At 35.5% G+C, this 24,517-nt stretch overlaps 1 protein-coding gene across 1 annotated transcript in view; it reads left to right on the forward strand.

Annotated features, from left to right (window-relative positions):
• The first annotated feature begins 419 nt into the window (after positions 1-419).
• AKAP6 (A-kinase anchoring protein 6) overlaps positions 420-24,517 on the forward strand; it is a 213,849-nt gene continuing 189,751 nt past the window's right edge. Inside the window, exon 1 of the mRNA XM_042814990.1 lies at positions 420-731. Within this exon, the coding sequence (XP_042670924.1) occupies positions 423-731 (309 nt within the window). The 5' untranslated portion in view covers positions 420-422. The remainder of the gene's footprint in view (positions 732-24,517) is intronic.

The raw sequence follows: 24,517 nt of genomic DNA on the forward strand, positions 1-24,517 counted from the left end.
GTTAACTTGTGGAGTTCAGTAACTTCGTGGACATTCAGTTTGTTTGTTGTAATTGTAGAAAGTCTGTATATTTTTTTCATGAATAAAAGCTGTTATTTCTACAGTGGGAGAAATGTGCTAATGTTATTTTTCTTAAGGAAGTTGTTTGTTCTAATTATGAAAGCTAATTTGGAAAATCTGTTCATTCTCAAATTTGTCAGTTGGATGTGCAACTTGAAAGATTTATGTGAGAGGTATGATGATACCTCTCTGAATATTCCATTTACTTCTAGTCTACTTGAATGGTTGTTTTTTTGTTTTGTTTTGTTTTGTTTTGTTTTTTTGTAAATATGGTCTCATAACAGCAGTCTCTTTTTTTTTTTTTTTTTTGTCCTTACAGATAGATACTGAAGAATTATGTTTTAAACTTTCCTGTGTTAGCCATGGATGTAGCACTCTCTCCTATGAGAACACAGGATCTGGACCCCACGCCATCTGATGCTTCTCCCATGCTTATAAACATGACTCCTACAGTAGATGGGGAAGAGGATGTCATGAAAGAGCTTGATTCTGGACAGCAATATGACAAGCCACCTCCTCTACACACTGGGGCTGATTGGAAGATTGTTCTTCATTTGCCAGAAATTGAGACATGGCTTCGAATGACATCTGAAAGAGTCAGGGATCTGACTTATTCTGTCCAGCAGGACTCAGATAGCAGACATGTGGATGTGCATCTAGTGCAGCTAAAGGTAGGATGAATTCAACATTGCATACTTTTACATGAAGATAGTTTCTTAAGGTCTGCTGCTGATGAAGTAAACAAAAGGCCTTTTCATATTTGCTGTATCATATCTGGCAGCTTTTGTTAAAAAATAGACCAATCTCTTTCAGGGAGAAAGAAAGGAGAATCATTTTCAGACTTTTTTTTTACAGTACTTATCACTGGATTCAGCAGCCATAACCATGTAAATGAATACATTCACACTCTAAGAGAAGCAAATAAAGTACTGAAAGAAATTTAATCAGTTATCTTGAAAATACCCAGAAATATTCTCTTTGATTTTAATGAGCTGAAGTCCATAAAACTCTAAAATCTGTTTCCTAATAAGCGTGGCTACTCACTTGAAACTTGAAGTAGTAGGATAGAAAGAGCACAGGTCTAATGCCTGGGCTCTCAGTCACATGGAGGTTATGTTCAAGGCTGAAATTAGATGGGACTATATACAGAACAGTAAATACATAATTTTTTTAAATCTCTGACTCACAGTAAGCAATAAGAAGTGATAAGATTTGAATAGTCACAGTCAATAAATCAATCACTGTTTTTTTTTCAGCAGGAAAATGCATTAGGGAGACTAGACTTGGAAATAAAATAAAATGGAATTTAAAAACCTATGGATTTTTTTTGTTAAATCTTCCTTCCATCAACTCATCAACTGAAATTGTTTGTTTAAATACTTATAGCTCTCTTGATCCCGAATTTAATTTTTTTTCAACAATTCAATGAAAATTCAGAACGAAATTCAGACAAATATTCTCTGGAACTTTCGTGCATATTCATTTGCATGGCTGGGTTTCCTGAAGCACACTAAACATGCTTCTGAAGGAAGCAAACAGCCTCCAAAAATAGTAAGCAAATGTTCACTCTTCAGACTGAGCTGTCTTCAGAGCTGTGTATTCTGAGGCCTGTTTGTGCAAACATAGTTTTCCTTCATACTCAGCACAATGGTATTTTATTTATGTTTATTTTTGGAATGAGGCTTTAAGCTGTCTTAAAATACAACTCTGTGTACGAGCATTATCTGTAGAGCAGTTGTACTGTATTAAGTCTTGAATTCTTTATGATCTATGCTCATGCCATTTTTTCTGAGAAAATTGGGATAGACTTTGCTAGTCTTTGAGCCCGTGCTGGCCTATGTCTACAACATTCAGTAGATTCTAAGAGAATATGTCTGAAAAGTATTTCTGCAAGCAGATGTTGAGAATCTTGCTGGACTTTATGCTGCACTGATATGAGTTTGCCTATGGCCAAATTAATATGGAGCTCAGCTGAAACTGAAGAGGCAGGGAGCTTGTGGATGTCATCTGTGCACAGCTTCAGGCCAGGTCAGAGTGCAAGCTGACCTGTGCCAGCTGGAAATCAGAGTGTTCTGCACATACTATTTACCCTCATGCATTCAATAAGATGTCTTATTTCCAAATGGAAGTCAGTGAGTTAAGAGCATCCCTTACAGTTTTCTTCTTAGAATTTAAGTAGCGTATTCAACAGTACTTCTTAAAGTACATTCCTAATGGTGGCTTTTTTTTCCATGTTAGCAGTTGCTGTATTACCTAGGGGTTGTTCAGGGCTAGGAAGGGACCTGGTTAATGCAACTGTTGAAAAGGGCAGAAGAATAACACGTAAGAATCTCAATTATGCACCGTTATCTCAACTGTGATCCAGTGACGGGCGCTAGGACTGAGGCTGTAATAAACAATGCTGTGTACAGAGCTTGGACTCGCAGAGAAGCTCTCTTTTTCTATAATCATTTGCATTTTAAGACATTTTTGAAATATTTGACATTATTGTTTTAGTTGTTTATAAAAATTGTTTTCTAAAAAAGATCTGGAATAGCAGTAAAAAGCGCCAGCAATTCTTAACAGAGACATTAGGAGAAAAAGTTCTGTAACTTGCTTGCCTTTTAAGCTCTGTACAGGCAAGAAAGAAATAAATATCTGTAAAATCAAGTGCCATAGAAAAGCTTTAGATATATTTCAAGTTGTTTATCCTTGTATCCTCTTGCATTACATCACTTAATAATTGCTGATGTTAAGTATTTCTAGGGCTTTAACTAAAAGATTTCCAGAACCTAGAGTCTCAAGTGTGCATGATAAATGGAGTAATATGGTAATCCATGCTTTATTTGGAGGCAAGTAACATGTTCAGGAAGGAGGAAAAGTTGTCAACATGAATGTAGTTATCTCATTGCATCTGAGGATAATTGAGATCAATAGCTGCGAGTGCATTGTGAAAAAAGATATTTTCTCCAGGCTGTTTTGTTTGCCATAATTAATATTTTCAGTAAATGGAATAAAAGTAATTATAATGCAGTCATCGGATGAAGTCAGTACATTTACAAAATAATGTTACTGAATTGAACAGTAACATAAGAGTTTTTTTATATGTTAGGTTTATGATCAGCACGATGAGCGCAAGCCTTATCCATTCTTCCCATTGTAAATGGCAAAGTACTAACATCTCACATATGCATGAGTATGTAATTAATATATACAAGGGCTTCACTGAAAGTAACGCCTCCTATTTTATTATGTTGACCCATGATGTCAGAGGCAGATGTTGGTGGTATGGAAACACACATTGAGTCTTCCTGACAATATTCCATTACATGTTGTTGTCGAGTGACAGATGGCAGCAGAGGGGCAATCTGACAAAATAGCATCTGACATAAAAGTACATATGAAGGAAAGGTGTGGAATTGAAGTCCTCCACGCAGAATGCTGTATAATAATATAAATGCTATAATAATTCTCACTTCTCTCAGGTATACCTTCCAGCTCATCTGTGTCCTTCTGGAAATGATGTGCCCAGGCCAAACACAGAATGCAGTGTCAGGCTTTACTGCTACTGCATAGACTGGACAAAGTGTTTCATATATCTTTCGAACAATGTGCCCCAATTCAGTATTTTCTTTTTTCACAACAGCAGGAGATGATTAATTCATATTCAGCTTGTGATTCCTTGTAACTCCCAAGTTCCTCTATGACACTTTGTAATTTTGTTATCAGTGTTATCTGTACAACTTCGCGTGTAGGATTTTGTCTTTGTACTTTCAACTTTTTATATTTTTTTAATTCTCCCCACACCTTAACTCTAGCGCATCTGTGACTTTTTTGGTTCCAGACTTATAATCTGGTGTGTTCCAGAAGCATCTCCCCTTAGTGCATACATTATTGTCATCTGCAGATCTAACAAACTTTCATTGACAAAAATGAATGATATAAACCCAGGATAAAAGCCTATAATATTATAACTTCTGAATTTTTACACAGTGTCCATATGACATTTTTTCCATTGCTTGTTTTCCTCAGCCAGCAAAGGTGAAATGGCATTTCAATGCAGCTTCCTATTTGCTTCGGATGTCTCTTCTGTCTGGCTGTCAGCAGGCTTGTGGTGATGGGCTGGTTTGATGATCTAGTCCTTAGCAGATTTGTTATTCATTTGTTTTTCCTAAATAATAATAATAATAATAATATATCTCTTTAAATTTCAAGTAATCCCTCTCTTGTGAAAATTTACTCGGATTCCTGCTGCAGATACATCTGTGCTTGTGATCTTTTTGCAATCAGCAGTTCTGTTTCTTTTTGTGGCTGTTTCCTTGGGAATTTGAGCTTTTCTTGTCTATTTGTTGCATGACTTAGATCTTTATTAGCTGATCCTTTGAAAAAACTTATGTCTCTAACTTTTGCAATGCCTTCTCTCAGAACAAGCCAAGCAGCATGAGTGGGACACTTGTCATATATCATCCCTTGGGAAATTTCCTGGAAAACTCAACTTCACATGAGCATTTCAGTATAGTGGATGCATGACTCATAACTCTCCAGGGTTTGGAGTGCCTTATATTAGCCTTTTGTCTGATGATCACTCTTAACTTGAGCTGTGCTGAGATTCATTTTCGTCTCTCTGACACATTCAAATGAAGCTGTGGCCAATTGTTACCAAATATTTGTAAAAGAGATTAAGAAAATAGTGGTTTTACTGCAAGCAAATCTAGAAGTCTGCACTCTGTCCTCAGCATCTGCTGATACAGTTTCATGATCCGTTTTTCTATTTTATTCTGCATGTTCCTGCTTTTGCAGAAAATTTCTTCTTGAAGTCCTCCTGGCATCTGACTTGTATCCATCTTGCCATTCTTCTTCTTGTTCTGTATATTCTTTAAACATCTCAGGCAAGGTTCTAGTGTTTCATTTCACTGATTATTAGTTTTTACTGATTGCTTAGGAAAAATTCTCATTTTGCTTGCAATGTAATTTTGGATAATCAGATATAAACTTCTGCATGTGAGAAGTTTATTGTGGAGCAAAGTACTTCTTCACCATACATATGGTTTGAACTACATATCTTCTGTTGCCATATAAACAGGCTAGCACATTCTGTGCTATCGTAATGTCTTAGATATTTATGGGACATTGATCTTTTCTTTCCAAACAAAAAGATTTCAGACATTCTCCTTCCAGGATCCCTCACCAACTTCAAGCATCTATTTACTGGATCTTCTGCCTTTCCTCCAGATTCCTCACATGATTTTCTTTGCATAGAGGTCAAATGGCATGTAGCCATTTTCCTTTTGCCACCTCTGTTTCCACTTATGGGGCCAAAGAATTTTTAGTTGTTTTTTTCTTCATACTTAAATCCTTGATAAGAGATGAGTTTAAAGAATTACCAAGGTATTGAAAGACATTTGTCTCTTATGCATCTGCAATTAGATACAGTTTATTCCTTTGCTGTAGTTGTTCCATTACAAACATTTAAAAAAATTATACAATGAGATTGCTATATGAGTATTTCTCTCATACTCTCATATGGAATTTATTAGGCATTTATTGTGTAAATAATATTAAACTTTGCTGTTTTTATTGAATAAATAGGAAAGGCTGGACAAAAATACTTTTATGAGTACTTTCAACAGGTTATCCACATCATTTTCTTTTAAAAATCAGAATTTCAAAATTGTTTATAGTGACCTTTTCAATTTCTTGTAATTAGGAATTCTGACCTTTATTGTGTCTTTATTGTGACCCATAAAAGGGCAAAAATGTAATTTGCTTTTATTCTAATAGTATTGCTGGAATACTTCATCTACCACCTGTCTTTCTCTAACATTAGAAACAGGGCTGGTTCTTCTTCTCACCTTGGTTTGATGCTTCTCAGTGGCCATATTATTCTGATGCTTGTGATAATATGTATTTTTCTTCTGTTGTAGACTTGCCAGAATTGGCAGTAGTCTTAACTGATAAACCACTCTGTTCCTTTATTTTATTTGATATGTCTACTATTAAAAAACAAACAAAACAAAAACAAAAAACAAACCCAAGCCACCACCACCACCACTACCAAAAGCACAGAAAAACAATCAAAGAAGAAAACCACTACTCAAAATTACAAAACTTTCTATCATTCAGGTATCTATATTACAGAACTTATTTGGACTTAAGCAATGAAAAAATGAGTGCACTTTGATCAAATGCTATGATTGTCTTCCCACTTCTAATTGCTTCAGTGTTAAAATATGCTAGTACAAGCTTTAGAAACATGATCTAATGTATTCTGCCCATGCTCACTGGAGAAATATTACAGTAAATATCAAATTTCTGCACAGATGTTACCTATTAGTCTTCTCTGTTCTCCCCACTAATCTCATGCAAACACAAATGTTTACTGGGTGTAATTATATAAATAATTCTAAATATGATGAAAAATGTTGCATGCTAAGCCATTTGTGCAAAATAATCAAAACTTTTCCTGAGAATTATATTTTGTTTTATATTTAATTTATATTATATTCTTTAGTATGGGCCTACATTGTGGGAATTAGACTGCTGATGTCTAGATTTGCCAGAAAAAAAATATATATATCAGTATTATTTTGAAAGTATAAGTAGGGGTTAGTAATGACAATGTAAACTTAAGTCAGAGTTACTGTATCGTTAGCTTTTGAAATTAAGAATGCCAATTTTTATTAACGGTGATTGAAATAATCAATTTAATAAATACATGTATAAAAACAAATAAGTATATATAGGAACGAAAGCACACAAAAAGCACTGCTACTTAAATTTTGTTGTCGATTTCTTGAGGATTGGTTTGAGATTGTATAAAATTTGCAAGGAAGAACATTATTCTCTTTCATAGCGTGCATCTATTTATGATCCATGTAGTGAGCTATTATATTCACACTTTTTTTTTTTTGCTTTACATACTTTAGTAGGCTTTGTGGACGTATTTCTTGAGATCATACTGGCAGGGTTTGTTACTTTTTCAATTCAATTTACATATAAATTATAATAGGTATCTAAAGAAACTATAATATGCTTACGGAAGCAGCCAAAAAATAGGCACAGAAAATTGCCAAAATGTAGGGAATTCTTCAGTTTGTTTTGTTCTCAACATTTTCTGATGGATATTTATAATGGAGTTGGCAGAAGAAATTTTAGGTTATAGAATGACTGCTATCTGCTGTCTGAATGTCAGAAATGCAATGTGAGTGTTTCAACAGTGTGACAAACTTGAATTTCAGTAAGCATAAGCAAATTCCATTCGTTTGTAATTTTTTTGTTTTGGGTATTTGCCTCTTAAATTAGATGAATTCTCACTCAGAAGAAAATCCCTTTCTATATAGCTAACCAGTAAAGAACCTTCTGTGAATTGATATGATTTCTTTGTAAATCAAGTAAAATCTCACAACTGATAAGTAAGCGCAGCAACACGAAGTGGCTTATTTACCTGGGAAAGGTAAATTCCATATCTTTATTGCCGGGTTTACACTTTAGAGCTGATGCCCTAAGAATGAGCATACTTATACTGTGCCCCATTTCCCACATATTTTCTTTCTATGGCATTGACTGTTTTCCCAGTTCCAACCCTGTGACTGTGCTGTGTATGAGTGCCTTCCAAAGGATGGAGTTACTGTGGCCTTTACCCACACCCCATGTCAGTGGGAGCTGTGCTGAGCCCTGAGGTTTTCTTAAGAGATGCTCCAAATCTTCTGGAGGCCTTGTTTCTTGCATCTAACAGATAGAACTGGGTGGCAAGTCTGGATAAAAGCCCAGGGGCAGGCTGATGGCGTTGGTGTAATATTATCTTTTCTGGAAAAGGTTGTAAATACAGCTGGATATTTTTTTTTTACTGGGTTGTTTTATGCTTTTCCAAGTTGTATGTAAGGAAGAACTAGCATTGTTGCATACATATATGCAAAAAAATTGATCTAATTATTTTAATGTCTTCCATGCAACTGTCACTGGTGAGATTGTGTGGAATCAGAGACAGGAGAAGCAGCTTCATTTTTGAACAGGAGCTGAACCATTTACAGCAGAATGAGCAGAAACAGAGAGTAAAATGAGAAATTCATAGCCACCAGTCCCATCCCTAGAATCTTTATGCATGCTCTCTCCCTGTAGGTGTCTCACCAGAGGAAGGTAATAGCTTTTATGGAGCCAGAATGGTTTTTTGTTGCATTTTTTCTTTCTTTTAGATGCGTTTCTGTTTGGGAAAAACATATAACACAGAAGGCATAATAGCAGCACTACATTAGATGTCATAGCACCCCAAAACTCTAACAGACCTTTCAGAAGTTCTCACAAAATATAAAAGTTCACTTGATCTACTAGTACATTCTGAGTTCCCTTTCCCATTTTGCACTAACTGCATTTTTCATAATCTACATACTCTAAGAATGTATCTTGCGACTTTCAGTGAACGATATTACTTTTCTATCTTCATTTGCCCTTGCAACTTCATCTGACCTTATCCATGATTAAATATGTCAGAAAGGACTTAAGCTACTATGTATAGTCTTTACTTTGGGTATTGTCACTTATCTGTTTTGTTCTGATCAGTACAGTTTCTGAGCACAAATTGTATATATATTCAAAAGGCAAGAAAGCAAGTATTCTTTCCATGGAAAAGGTTCTTCAGATTTGATGAGAGTAAATTGTAAGAAGTTGGTGATTTTATATTCATGTTCCAATCTGATCAAACTTTCTGAAATATTTTTTCTAGTTCTTAGGGGCATGTGCATGCTTACATATATACATATATATATATAGCATGTTTACAATACTGTTAAAGAAATTCAGTGCCCCTACTACCTCAGTATTTGCGTATCCAATTATTCCTCATCCATCTTTTTTTTTTTCCCCCAAAAATCTTCTGATTTATCTATCCTAAAGTGTTTGATCCTACTGTATTTACAACATCACTTAATCTATCTCTATTTGTAACATCTCTGTGCTTGCATTTTACCACAGGTTGAGTTATTCAATAACTGGTCTCTTGTTCTTCATACATATTGAGGGCTATCCTATTCCCAGTGTGTCTATTTAGTACAGTGACAGAATAAAAATCTCTGACTTGACAATATCAGTAATATCTTTTGGGAAAGTAAGAATTGTACTCAAGGAGTAATGCTATATTGTAAGTGATGTAAAGTATCTGTATGTCTGGGTATGTTAGAAGTATTGGAATAACTTCTAGAATAATAGCGACAGAATTGATTTTTTTTAAAAAAGCTCTTAAACTGTGTAGAATGAACAGAGTGGCTTATGCACCACTTCATCATCTCCTGTGAAAGGTATGACTGGAATTTGTTATGATATCCTAGCACTGTCCAGCAGCAAGAAGAAAAAATCATCAAATGGAAGTTTGCAAAATCTGAGCCAGCTATGATTAAAATCATAGAGCTGAAATACTAAACTGAATTTTCTTATTTGCTCTTCAACTGTAATTTTGGGGCTTTATTTTTTAAAAGCAAGGATGGCTAGAAAAGTTAATTAAGTCCAGGATTTTAGGCAAATATATAAATTTCACAATCTGTACATTTACACGAATCATCACATCATTAAACTTACAGTAAAAGGAGGAGGGACATTTCCAAGGACGTCTTGTATAGTAGCACCTGAGCTATCTTGTGCTTTGAACACTCCTTTTGCCATTCAGAGTTAAGTAATAAAGATAAAATGACTTGAAATATAAAGTTTAGAAATTTCAAAGAAACAGAAGATTCAATGTAAAGAGAACAACAGCAAAGTAGTGCACCAGAGCAACTGTAGGACTAACTGCTAAGGACTGAAGAATTAAGGCGTTCCTTCAGTGGGGCATACACAGAGGCTAGGAAGTGATCTGAGCCAAATTATTCCTTGTGGAGTTTGAAGAAGCTGGTCCCCACCCCTTCCCGTCAAGAAGAGCTGATAGCTGCATTTACTGTGCTTGTGAAAATGTTCATATGGTGATGCTTAGAGATGTAATGAAATCTCTGGAGAAGATATGTATTTAGTGAGATCATCAAGAATTATTTCAGGAACTTCCTGAAGTTTTAGTTGTGGCCTGTAGGTCTGTTTTAGTTGAGAGAAAACAGTTTGTTACACACTGATTTTAATTCCACTATCAGATACAGAAACTCTTGTACCTGTTTTTTTCACATCATATCCTGCAGTGGATGCTTTTGACATATTGCATTAAATTAGGAAAAATTACACAGTGTGTAGCCTCATTGGAATTCTTGCATATGAACCACACAAATACTATCTTCTCTGCAAAGAGTAGTCTAAACATCTATGCTGTTTATGAATCTTAGCCAGCAGTTCAGTATAAGGAATCAATGTGGAGTTAAACAGGAAAGCATACAAAGGAAAGGAGCCAATGTCTTTTCACAATATTGCATCTCTGATTGAGTATAGCATTGTTTTCCTTCAAAGGTGAAGAACTCATAGTGCTATATTATTTTTCAAACTTCAAGTAGAATAATTAAGAAATGTTGAAAGCTTTTTTTTTTTTTACCACACTACAATTGAAGTGAAATACTTTTTCTTTTCATCTGAGTTGTGCAAGGTAGCTCTCCTGACTCGAATCTCTTCCGCATTTTCCTGATCTTACTTATAAATGAAACAATTACTACATCTCTTTCTCAACTCCTCTTTTCTTTCTATTTTTTATTTTTTAATGCTAAGGAATAAATAAAGCATCAAACTTACAATCTGGCTGGAAAGACTTCACGCTGATTTCTATTGAAATTTAAATCACTATTCTGTTCTGTTCTTACAGTTGGGACTGATTTATGAATTTTGCACCAGTTTTTGTCAGTTGCATTTTGCTATTGTGTTTTCAAATAATAGCTTTCTGTTATTTTAAAGGTTGCTTAAGAAGTTAATGGGGAATAACTCACTTTATACAGGTATTCTAGAAACAGGTGAAATACCTTTTCCTCTCTTCAAAAGAATACACAGGATTAGTGTGGACCAGTTCATGGGTTTTATAGAAGTTGCAAAGCAGTTTCTTTGCATTACTAGATTTATTTTTCAGCCTCCTCTGTTTTCTTGCTTTCTGCTCAGTCTCTTTCTCTCACAGTTTTCCTCTTTCAAAGTTTCCCATCTGATTCCTGTCCTTTTTCATTTTTTTTCCTGCTTGTCCTTCACTGAAACACATAGCTGAGTCATCAGCTACCATACTGAATTGCCATTTCAAAAAGCAGTTTTCTTTCTTTCCTTGCACGGATCAATGCCATGTCCTGTGCAGAGGGCAGAAACCTGCCAGAACACGTGTTTAAGGAACACTTTCTGCAAAGGAAATAAAGCAGGAGAGTGGAGGACAGTGCCATTCTCTGTGCACAGGCCATGTTTCACTCTCTTAGACTTTTGACTCCTATTTCTGTGACCACAGAAATGTAAATAGAAAATTATTTAAGGTCTTTAATACATTAAAAGAAAAAAAATAATTTAGAGCTTAGGACTTGCTTTTGCTTCAGAGTTTCTTGTGAGATTGTCATGTGTTCCCACAGCAAATCAGCTATTCAGCAGTTGGCTATGCATTCTCATACTGGCCTGTGTTACTAGAATCCAGTCTTGCTGACTTTAATGGAGTTTTTAAGCTTTATTTTGCATCTTCCCTTATTAGGGACTAAGGTTCATTTGTTGCAACAGAATGAATGTGGCTTTTCTCGGAATACCTTGTCCTTCAGTTAAGAAATGGAGCTATTAACACTTACAAAAATGAGGTAAATTAATGTTGGTAGTTTAGAATGGCAGTTGAGGAGCAGAATCTACAATAATTCCTCCAGAATTTTCAATCAAACTGAAGTTGCTCAATGCTTCAGGTGCACTTTGGAGGCCACACTTTCTTAAGATTACATGTAAGCAGACTTCATTCTTGCAGAGCCCAACTGCAGCTGGAAATCAGCCGGTGCGTGGATGTCTGCCTGCCATTGAAAAACTTAACAAAAATGTTAAATGAAATCAAAGCATCTTTATTTGTTTATATGCAGAAAAATTAAGAATTAACATGTGCTTAGGATGTAGTACAACAAGTGTGCATGTGGCATCGTTGTGCATCTTAGTACATAGCACTTGAACTAGGAGATCACTTAAACATGGAATTTAGTAATATGCATTTGAGTGTTTGCTTTTTTTTTTTTTTTTAATGGAAATAACACACTTATAATGTTGTACCTTGTGTTATTTCTGCAAAGATTTATTTATTGAGCCACATCCCCGTTAGAGCAATTGCTTTGCATGGTACAAGTTTTGTGTCACGTAGCATTGTAGGAAAATCTTAGTAATTTGTCTTCCTGGTTCACTGTATAGGAAGATTTTCCTTAAGGGGACAAACTAGAAGTTTAAAAAAATACTGGAGTTGCGTGTGTTGTACTGCATTTATGATGTACATTCATTCTCTTTCACTTTTTTCAATTTCATAATATATTTATGAGAAAAACACAGAAAACGTGGTGTCTAGAAAGCTAGAATTTTTGAAGAAATGAAGAAACATGAAAATGCTTCTGTGTACAAGTCTTTAGTAGGTGCTTTGTAACTTCTGCGTTTGTAATTAAAAAGAAAGAAGCAGCTGTGGTTGTGCTGCAGCACCACCTAGCGCTCCCACAGCTAAGAGAACTTTCAGCAGCTGCTTTTACAGCTTGGGCAAAACACGAACAAACAAGCAGGCAAAGAAAGCTCTCAATGCACACGTCGTAGTAAGGTGCAAGTTGTTTCTTAACGTCTATTTGAAAAATGTGTAATAAGACAAACAAAAACGCTTGATCTTGCAATGGTAAAGCGGATACGTGTTTCTAGGGAAACGTATGCATTATGTATATGCTGATTTGATAAATACTTACATTCATACTCTCTAGAAACATTCAATTTCTACAGTGCTTTAGGTGAGAGAATGCCATGGAGTTAATGGGAGACAGTGCAATATGGGTTGGCCTGAACAGACAATGGTGCCTGTAACCCAAGAAGTTTCTTTAGATATTACAGAATTGCCACTTCTCCAGTTCTGGATGGGCAGAACTGGCAGTATTTTTTACATGCTATTTTTAAGTTGTTTTTGTAGCATAAGTTAGCATTACCACATCGACTGAGCACTAATGCAGACCTGACAGATGCAAAGTGGCTTTTACTGGAAACCAAAACCTTCTAGTCTGTTCCTAAGGCAGCTTCACTCTTTTTAATTGTAGTTTTCTTTTAGCGTTTTGTTTACAACTTATTTTATTCAAAATATGCTTTTATGATTTGTACTGCATATTATTGCCTGGGAAAGGTGAAGACATCCATATAAGAAAATTGTGGAAATGTAAAGTATTCAGCAAGACAAAATTTTAATATGAGAAATGCCCATGTGTATTAACTAAACAGTAATAGATTTTGACTTCTTCTGATAAGCCTAATGATTGTCTAAGTATCTTCCTAACTATAGAAACATGCTAAATTCCTTTTTTTGTCCAGGTGTACTCATATTTTCCTTTACAGAAAACAAACAAAACAGAACAACGAATCAACCAAAACCAAAACAAAGAAAAAACCCAATGAATACAGGCTGAACCTGGAGCTCAAAAAAGAGGCTGCTTCTATGAGTTGCCACATATCCTGAGAAATTTATGAGCTCTGATTTAAAAATCTGTGTGAGCTTTCCCTCCTTTTTTTTTTTTTTTTTCTTCCTTCTATGAAGCCCCATAAGAATTGTTCACACATAATGCATACAGCTGTGCACATCAAACCTGAGTAGGAAGTAATGTGAGCTATGCAACAGAACACTGTGCTGGTTTTCGCTGTGGGATGAATAAGGGATTGGCAGTCCACTGAAGCAGTGATAAGACCAAAATTTTCATATGCTATGTTTCCTTTAAGCTGTGTTTTCTTTTTGTTACCTTGGAACAATATGTGCATTCATTAACTGTGAAATTAAACTGTTTGGGCTTTTGTGCAGTTTCATTTCACTGCAACTCGGATGGACTGAAGGAGCAGCTGAATAACTTGATATTGAAAACTTAAAGGTCATGAATATTGGATGTAACAGCTGTTTCCATTAAAAAAAAAATAAAAATGATGTAATCCTATTGCCTAGAAATGTCTGGAATGTGACAGTCAGTCACTTGAAATAGGAGAAGGAAAACCAGTTTTAACCAGCCTTTCATTTCAGGAAAGACCGTACTTAGAATTTTGCATAATTAAATTCTTCAGGGCAAAAGCTAAAGCTGTCATTTGTCTAGCTATTTATTTTCTGTGAAATATTACAAGTGCAATTTAGAAAAAGCATTCCTCTGCATAGCCTTATTGAGCTTTTTGTTTTTCAGGTGTGTGATGAAATGTTGTAACAAAAGACTGGCTCCACTCAGAGTCTACCATGTAAAAAATTTCTCTGAATATGTTGAGTCATACTTTGTCATGGTAACACATTGAGGGTTTCTTAATAGGGTATGCAGCTTGAAAAGTGCTTCATCAGTTGTCTGTGCACTTGCATGCGCTAACATGAAGAAATAAAAAGCCAGTGCGTGTGCATACTATTCCTTGCATTCTGAAAGAAAGAGTTTGAAAATGTGGAGAGGAACAGACTAAACCTTCTGTTTCTGCTGTGTGCCGAGGGAAGGTATGCTGTAACACAGGGATAGAGGATAGATATGCAGTGAATAAAATGATTTAGTTATGCAGTAATTCTGTGTTTAAAAGCCAGTAAGGAAAATGCCAGAGGTATCATCACTGGTTTTTTCATAACCAAAGTGAAATGTTGCTGTCTGTACTTTGTGCTTCACACAGATGCGTTTGTTTGTTTTTTCTTTCTTTCTTTTTTTTTTTTCTTCCCAGAATGCTTTAAGTAGATGTGGATACATTCAATAGAACCAGCACTTGGGACAGATTTGTTGTTAAATGAAATTGATTTTTGAATTAGATTATGATACTCAGACTGCAAATTCTGCTGTGGTGGAATTTATCTACTTTGCTTTTGATCTATTTCTTGCTCCTAACTCTGATGTTTTCACTTTTTGTTTATGATGACCTACGAGGTGCTTAGGGAAAATCTAGGGGAAAATATAAGCAATAAAATATCAGTTAAGTTCATTAAGTTAGAACATGTCCATCCTGGTATTTTGACGTGACTATCTTATCCAAAATAGAACAACGATGTATGTAGCTGCATATGTGTGATTTAGCAAAAAACAAGTCAAAAAGAGATCCAAATTTCTGTCTCTTGCATCCCACTTGAGAATGACAGAAATATGGTGGCCTGTATGTATGGCACTTTTTTTTTTTCTTTCTTTCTTTTTTTTTTTTTTTTTTTTTTTCAGTTATGCATAATCAGTCACTCATGCAAACAGGATGTAATAGAGTAAAAACCTATTCTACTTATGAAAAAGTTTGGCAGTGGTAATGCAATGGTAGCATTTTGGTTCAAAAAATTATTTGCAAAATTTTTATTTGAAACAGTAGATATTTTCTAGTGAAGATTCATATAAATATAACACTTTCAATTTGGTTAACTTCTGTTCCCAACTGTTTGCCAAACTCGTAAAAGATCAGGCCGGTTACATTCTTAGTTTAGTTTGCAAAACAGACCAAAAAAACCCCAACACAAACACAAAACAAAACAAGCCCATTACTTTGTTGCGGGTTTGTAGCATGCCTGATTGATAAAGAGAATACAAAGGAAAAACACTGGAATCAGAGCCCAAATATGCTATTGAAAAAATAGCAATGATGTTGCAAATTTGAAATGAGTAGCCTTTCTGGAAGAAGTAATCAAACCAGCTAGTAAAATAGTTGCTAGTAATGTAAACAGTGTGCTGAGTTGTGTTTGTTGGAGTTCCCTGATAATCAGCGGGAAATGAATTTCCTGCTATATGATGAATTTGAGTCATTTCAAAGAGAAAACTAATTATAGGTTATTCTTTCCCAGCAAGCTATGCCCTCAAAAAAAAAAAAAAAAAAAAAAAAAGGAGGCTCCTGTGGGTTCATAGCATCTTCAGGTCCCATGCTGCTGTTGCATGTAAATGAAATAGACTTTCCAAGTTTAAATAAAAACTTTATTGCATTTTGCACAAAAGATATAAGCTCTTTGTATCCAGTCCATCAATGTAATAGCAATTTATGGTAACTTCTACTTTTTCCTGTTTTAAATGTTGATATCTGGGGTAACTCTCACCTTTTGTTCCTAATTATTTTCATTGTCATCTCATATTGGCATGTAGCTTAGCATGCAGAGGGCGTTTTAAAATGAAGACAAAATAAGTTCTTTATTTTTCCATTTCTCTCAGTATTCTCTTCATTCTCAAAAGTACTTTTTTGCCTAGGAAGGTTTTATTCAAAGGAGCAGTATGTAGAAAATACTAAATGATTTGTGAAGGAAAGAAACCTCTTTCTTTTATGGTGTTTCTGCTTGTGGTGCTTTTAGAAAAGCTTGTATTTTTGTGTGTGCAAACAAGCTGGCTCTTTGAGCTGTAATGTGGGACAGTTGGAGGGTTGTGCTGTGACGGCATCTGAGAGGTTAGAGCTGCCACTATTGGAAGAATGAGAATGGGTGGGAACAAGAAAGATGATCCACTAACAAAAAAGAGGAAAGAGGGGGGAGAGGAATGAGCATGAACAGCGAATGAGGGTGTGGAGCGATGACTGAGCCTTTTGACATGACTTTGAAATAGTTAGACAGCCAGGGAATTTAGAAGGAATTCAGAGCAAATGGCAGGGGGAGTCAAAGCGCTGTACAGAAGAGGGAGCCCTCTTCAAGATGACTGAAGAGAAGCTAAAAGACAGAGACCAGCTGTAGTAAGTTAAGCTCTGGAGTGTTTTTCTTCTCCCATTCATGATACACTAGATAATTGTTACAAATATTAGCATTACAAAAGTAACAGTCTCTATTTTGTAAATGATGAATCACTTTAGGGGGGAAGTCATGACTTCCTATTAATACATTTGTTCCAAGCAGATGATCTACCAGCTCCTAAAATAAATTTTAACTTCCTAATATTAACCCAGAAAACAGTTCCATTTTATCTAAAGCAAAAATCAAAGTTAGCTGGGTGGCAAATATTTACTTCTACTCTGAGAATCAGAGTCTTTCTCCTCTGAGATCAGTACTAGGGGGTTACCAAGTGACCAATACTGTACTGGATTCCTTCCTGTCAAAATGCCATAAACATTCTGCTGGAACTTAGGTCACTGCTCAAAATAACCTTGCTAATTGCAAGTCTACAAGTGTTGGCTGAAATTTCAGTTAGCCGCCATACAGCAGATCTGGATGCTGAGAAATCACGACTGTAGCTCTGAACGTGCAGGAGAAGAACTGACAGGCCTAAACTTGATCTGCACAGTCACTCAGGTACAGGCAGCAGATTATTTGCTATGTTTCATGCAAAACAAAAGCTGTTGACTTTGCTTTGAAGATGGATTGAGTGACATATAATCTATGGCATACTTCGCTGTCTTTTTAGTTTCTGAATTACTGGTTGAATGTAATTCCTTCAGCTGAGGAAAAGAAATGGGACAATCATTTTCTTTGCAAAGCTGATACCTGAACTCTCCACCCAGTATAAATGAGGTAAGACAGTACTAAAGCGAAAAGCTTTACAAATCATTGAAACTATCTAAAGCCATAAATTATCAGTTTGCAATTTTTTGACAAAAAATTTTTCCCTTGAATCCACTAGTTTTCAGCTTCTAAAAAGAATTGCTTGACTAGTATGCTTTTGGTTTGAAATAAGAAGTTTCATTTCCTCTGTGCTATAATCTAACTGCAGATGTAGATTTCTGAATATTGAGAAAAGTTTGTTCAGTTTCTTTCAATCTTTGTACTAGATAATGTAAAGTTCCTGCAATCACAATCTTTTGTTTAAGCAATTTGTCATTCACTTCTGAAGGGAAAAGAATATTTGTCATGTTTAAACAGATCAGTATCATGTGTTCCATGTTTTGACGGGAAGATTATAACTTTTTTGAGAAGGTGAAACTGAGTGCTCGGTCTTCTGTATTCCCTGAGACATTACTCAGCTAACTTTTATAGGTCGCAGTATAATTAGAAATAGACACTGTAACTATAATTACGTTACTTCATGAAAACTTTGACCTATATTGTGATGTGTTCAGTTACGGCTTAGGAAACCAACAGACTGAAAAAAAACCTAATAATAGGAAATACGGTGATTTTATTGCTTTATCAAAATTTTACAATCTTCATTTTAACCTCATTCATAGGAAAGTTGAATGTGGCATATGGACAGTGGCCAGTGAGGAATACTCTTTTTTGTTTGTTTGGTTGGTTGGTTGTTGTTGTTGTTTTTTAGTATAGTTGCATTGCATTTAGAAGACTGTTTCAAAAATATTCTGAGATGTAATTTTCCAAAGGTCCTTTGTTTTATTTTTTCTCAGCTCTTAAAATTGCATGTGTGCCATGTCTGAAGGAATACACTCAGACTGCTCAAAACATCTGTTCCTTTTGAAAAACAATTTATTCTTTTGAAATTGTATCTACAGGAAAAGTTCAAGTATTTTTGGGTAGTAGTTTTCTTCAAAGATTTGCACTGGGGTAAGATGATATTTTGACTTTCCTGAAGCAGAAATTGGTACTGGGAAATTGTTGACTGATACATAGTTTGTGTAAAGTGCCAGAAAACTGAGGAATCAGCCATAGGTTATGGCAACTGTTATATCTGCTATTTGGATAGAAATTTCTCATCACATTCTAAAAAGTTCTTAGTTCTGCTGTTCAGCTGCCCATACATCAGTTGCCAATTGCTTTTTGCTAGCTAGGTATGTTACAACCTTCAACTCTATAGTGGCAATCCATGTCATCATGTTCTCCAAAATTCTGCTTACAGCTATATGTGCTTAGCAATAGAAGTGTCGTGTCGTAGTTGCTTTTTACATAAGTATTGTTGCCCTGTTTCTTATCATCTTCTGAATGCTGTTTCAGGGGTTGAATGTTCTTCTATGGCTCACGCTATATAAGCAGTTTAGTTTGGGTCAAGAGTATGATTTCAAATTAAATCTGATTGTTTTCTCTATTAAGCTCTCTCATGTTTGTGCTGGAGAACAGTCTCATTGTGTGCAAGCTGCTTGCTCCTGCTCACAGCTATTGCAATTATTAAGGGCTTTTCCTTTCTTTCCTCAGTCACTTCATCTTCATTCATGTTTTACTTCTTGTTTTCTGTATTAATGCTTTCTTGTTTCATCTGAGTTGATGCTTTCCTTTGTGAGCAATTTTCACATTTAACATATAATTGCCTTTAAACAGTTGAATCAGATATAGTTGGCATAGCATTTCATTTCCTGTGTTGCTAGTACTGATAATTGAAGAAACTTAATTGTAAATTAATATTTTTGCTGCTTTTCCTTTGTTTTTACATAGCGATGTTTTTCTAAGAGGAAAATCAGAAAGCTGACATTAACTGATAAAAACTGAGATTTCATTAATAATTTCTATAAATTCAAGCACAATATATATTTAGGAAAGATTTTAAAATTATTTTGATCCTCCTAATCCCATTTGACATGGTAAAATTAATACTAATAAAAAAAATAAACAGCAGTGTTACGTTTTAGAAATTCTTTAAATGAGCTTCAAAAGAAGGTATCAATCATGTTTTGGGAAAGAATTATTACAGTGAGCAATGTTGTCATTCTTACAATTCATGCTTCAGTCTTGGAGTGAAAGACTGTTCTGTTCATTAAGAACAGTGGCCTCTCTTGGAACTTAGGTAAGAGGGCTAAAGACTATACAGATTTTAGGATGTCTTGCTCAAAATTAATTAATAGCAGCAGGTAAGAGTGGTGTGGTCATAATGTTCTACAAATATTATTGTTTGCTTAATATATTCATGGGGTGAAAGATACTGAATTAAAGGCAGTGCTGGGCTTTTAACAGAGGGCTTGGAGAGGAAACATATTAGGTTTGACAGACTTGCTGTTATATTATTGTACTGTTTCAAGATTTTCTTAGCTGACCAACGTTCCTATTTGCTTTCTGCGACTCATTTTTCTCACAAGCCTCTTGATGAAATGTTGAAAAGCCTCTCTGAAAAGATCTCACTGGTTAAGAGTGTAATCAAAAGATTTTTAAGAAATACCAATACTTCTTCCTCTTGGCAGTTATTATTGCAGGATCAGTTGAAATCTTACTGTCCAGAAAAAGAACAGCTGTGGTTTTTGCTTTTTTTTCTGTGGTTCAATGGTATTGCTGTGTTGGTAGAAAAAGACCCATGGAAGAAATAAATTTTACATTTGAAGTGTGTTGAAAATATAAAAGCTACAGAATCCCCTGGGAATGTAGGTTTTCATGATGGAAGTATGTTGGTTGTTACTTGTTACCAGTTCCTGACCAGATTTCATGCTTTTGTGTTCAGGGATGATGCAAGTGTTTTCTTTCCATGAGTATTATATACTACTAGTGTCTTTAGGTTACTGGACTTTGTACCTCATTATCCATGAGTGTTTTACATAATCCATACAAGATCTGGAATGTTATTTCAGTTACCTGTGCTAGGCAGAGTGAGAGAGGCCTTAGCTAGAATTCTAGTTCAAGTATGACACCCTGAGGGTAGAATTATGGAATTTCCAGGGTTATACCCAGTGTGGCAGCAGTATGGCTACTTTTATCATAAAAGGCTTTGGACAAAGCTAGGTATCTGCAGGACCATTCCGCTAGTTCTGAGAGGAAGAGGGAAGTAAGAACACTTGTATGGCTCCATGGGGCCTAGCAGAAGGCAGGAGGGATTTGTTCGCCAAACTCTAAAAGCCTCAAAGCCATATTATTATGCCTGGGTTTTGCCATTGTTTTTCTTCCATTCCAGTCATTCTGATTCTAGAAAATGGGAAGTTGACTGATAACTACAGGAAAAGCACTTGGTAGTTCTAACAGAAATAAAACCTAAATGTAACTTAGGATTTAGTATGTGGTGAAAGATATTTATTTCCTTTATCTATTTGGCTGGATAATGGTCATATTCCATCTCTTAATTAATTGAAACTGAAGGTCATCCAAGGGAATAAAAATAACTAATCACTAACACTGATAAAATTTGTTCATCTGAAGTTATTACTAATTTTATTGTTTCAATTTTATTTGAAACTAAAATTTAAATATTTCATTTCGTAAATGAGCCAAAAGTGGAGAGGGAGACATTTCCCTCCTTCTCATCAGGAACAATTCCATTTAATTCTTACCTTAATTTCTTCTCTGTATGTACTGCAGGCTGCCGTAACCTTGAGGTCTTTTCTATGTCTTTGTGAATCTGATTTGAGAAAGACAGAAGATTTGAGGTAGTATAAATTCAGGATTCAATGAGGCTAAATTAATGATGATTAATCTTGGAGGAAATGTAACTATGCACAAGAAAGTGAAATAAATTTGCATTTGAAGCTTGAAATCATATAAGTTCATTAACTTCCACAAAGACAAGTTCAGCTTTTGAAATTCAAAGAGTTAGTTACAGGCTGACTGGTCGACAGCCTTTCTTTTTCTCATTGCTCCTTCATGGAGGTAGGAGTTACGTTCATCACTGAAAGTCTAGACAAAGACAATTTATAACTTATGTTTGTATAGCTAGAAAACAAAATGAAATGACACACAAAGAAATGAACAGTGAATAAGACTGTTCTTTGTCAGCATAATAGTTTGTCTCAGCCAAAACCACAGGTCATGCTGACTTGTGTGCTTAAAGATGTGAATGACACTGACTGTAAAGTGATTTATAAATCAAGGATATTATCCTAGATAGCAATATGTAATAAAAATATTTGCCTATATATGAGTTTGTGTGCATGTATAAATGAATAAGTATTTAAATAAATACTGCTCATTCACTTCTTTCAAGGCACTTCAGTCCTACTCTGTTAAGCACAAGAGTTTTTTCTCAAGCAGCATCAACAGCTTAACAACCATTAGGCCTGGTGCTTTACACTGGAAAGTTCTCTTGTAAAGCTTAAAATTGGTGCTTTTAAGAGAATTATCCTGCTAGAGCACAAGCTGACTTTCAGAATTATTGGATTAGAATAGTCTATGTACCAGTTTAGCACAGATTCTACAGTCTTGTAACACACTTCTAAATTACAGTTACAGTGCATTCTAAATACTTCTAGCAATAATATTTTTCCAGTTTTGAAGTACTTAGTTACTAAATAGTATGAAAATATTAGCCTCTAGTACTCTGAATCTTACAAACAGCCCAAATAAACATCTATTTTAATGATACTGAATTTTAGATTTCTTAGGACTGATTTATTTGGAAGTATATGCTTCCTTGTGTCTATTAAATACAACAGGTTAGTTCATTTGTTTTCAATTATGTTAGAAACATTTGTGGTTAAGGTACTGAAGATAAGGTATAAAATTAGTTTTGATCACTTGATGTTTAGATGGTGTTCCACTATTGTGATCTAACAAAAAAATCAAGGTCATTATGGATTTTTTTATTTGAATAGAAGATACCATACACATTTCTTTAAATTGGAATCTAAGAAATATACACTTGTGGGATGGCAGTGACATTTGAAAATCAATTGAATCAGACAGGACAAACTACTAATTGTTTTTATATGCAAAGTCTCAAATGTTTCAATACTTCCCTAAAGTTGATTAAAGTAGGTTTGGAAGGACTGCATATAAATATATGTTTATTGACATCCTAACGATTCTGTAACTCCAAGTTTCCAGTTTGGTCTCCACTGTATTCCTTTTTAAAAACACCTGTTCTTTGTCTCAGTCTTCACTGGCAGCCAGAATTCTCACATCCCTGAACCAGTATCTCTAGGTAGAAAGTGGGGGAGCAAACTGCACCCCACTGTAAGGGAGGAGGAAGTCTGAGACCTACTCATGAGACTGAATGGACTGTACAAGTCCAGGGGGCCAGGTAGCATGCATCCCAGGGCCATAAGGCAGCTGGCTGATGTGGTTGCTGAGCCACTCTCCATCATATTTGAAAAGTCATGGCTGTCAGACAAAGTCCCTGGGGACTGGAAGAAGGGAAACATCACTCCCATTTACAAGAAAGGGAGGAAAGAGGACTCAGGGACCTACGAGGCTGAGCCTCACCTCTGTGCCTGGGAAGATCGTAGAACAGTTCCTCCCAGAAGACACGTTAAGGCACATGAGGGACAAGTGGGTGGGTGATCCAAGACAGCTAGTATGGCTTCACCAAAGGAAAGTCATGCCTGACCAATCTGATGATAGAGTAACAGCACTGATGGATAAAGGGAAGGTAAATGGTACCTTTGTCTTGCACTTCTGCAAGGCCTTAGACATGGTCCCCCACCACATCCTTATCTCTAAATCAGGGAGATATGGATTTAAAGGGCAGACTATTTGGTGGATGAGGAATTGGTTGGAATGTCACAGCCAGCTGTGGTCAATGGCTCTATGTCCAGGTGGAGGCCAATAACAAGTGATGTCCCCCAGGGATTTATCTTGGGTCTGATTAACTCTTTAACATCTTTTTTAATGACATAGATGATGGATCGAGTGCACCCTCAGCAAGTTTACTGATGACACCCACCTGAGTGATGCTTTTATACAGCAGAAATAAGGGGCACCATCCAGATGGACCTTGATAAACTCAAAAGGTGGGCCTGTGTAAACCAAATGAGGTCCCCCTCTATTTTGCCCTTGTGAGGCACACAATTCTCACCATCCTTTATCAAATTCTGTTATAGCCACCACGCCTTAGTCAGAGAATAAATGAGGTTAGCATCCTTTGACTTTAGCAAGTCAAAATGTTTTGATTAACATTTTTCCCTTGTATTTTGTACGTCTGTACAGAAGGATGGATTTTTTTTTTTTTGTCCTGTGTGAACTTGCAGATCCTTTTGTTTATTTTGATGTGTCATACATCTCAGTTGTTTATTGGTGCCTAAACTATTTTGTGCTGTTTATGTGTAGTTACACTTTGCTATTTGGAACATAATTCTTCTGTCTTTCACCAAAAAATGTTCTCTTTTGTCAAAAATAAGAATTTCTCTTAGGAGTCTAACTCCAGTAAAGGTCCCAATTAAGTTTAGTATCTCCTAGGTCTATACTGAGAATATTTTAAGAGAATGGCATCTGATTGTTTTATATGAACAGTAGAAGGAGATTCTTATCAGTAAATAGAGCTCAAACGATGAATACCTTATGGACCTGCAGAAGGCCTGAAGAATTCTAGAAATTGTCTTGTTCCATTTTTAAAATGGCAAGAATATCCCAGAAATACTTGCTCAGATTTATTTATGTGTCACTCTTCCAGTAGTTTTCATTTTACAGTTGCAAACTTCTCCTATCATTCTCCAGTTCCGTTACACCCCAGGCCTTATTGCCATAAATGTTTTGGACATCAGCTATCTGAAGTTTGCTGGGGGGACTGAATAATCCATTCTGTTTAAGAATCTGGACTGTGGTGAATGCTGTGACCAGAAAGTCTTTTAAAACCAAAGCTTAATAAGTGAAATAAACATTTAAAAGCAGTTTATCTTCTCTGAAGCCACCCTTTTTAGCAGTGAAGGTAGAGGCTAGCCTCGGCTTTTGTGGCACTGC

The sequence above is a fragment of the Centrocercus urophasianus genome, unplaced genomic scaffold (assembly GCF_019232065.1).
Source record: "Centrocercus urophasianus isolate 14NV4802_14NV808 unplaced genomic scaffold, USGS_Curo_1.0 seq_14, whole genome shotgun sequence".
NCBI lineage: Eukaryota > Metazoa > Chordata > Aves > Galliformes > Phasianidae > Centrocercus > Centrocercus urophasianus.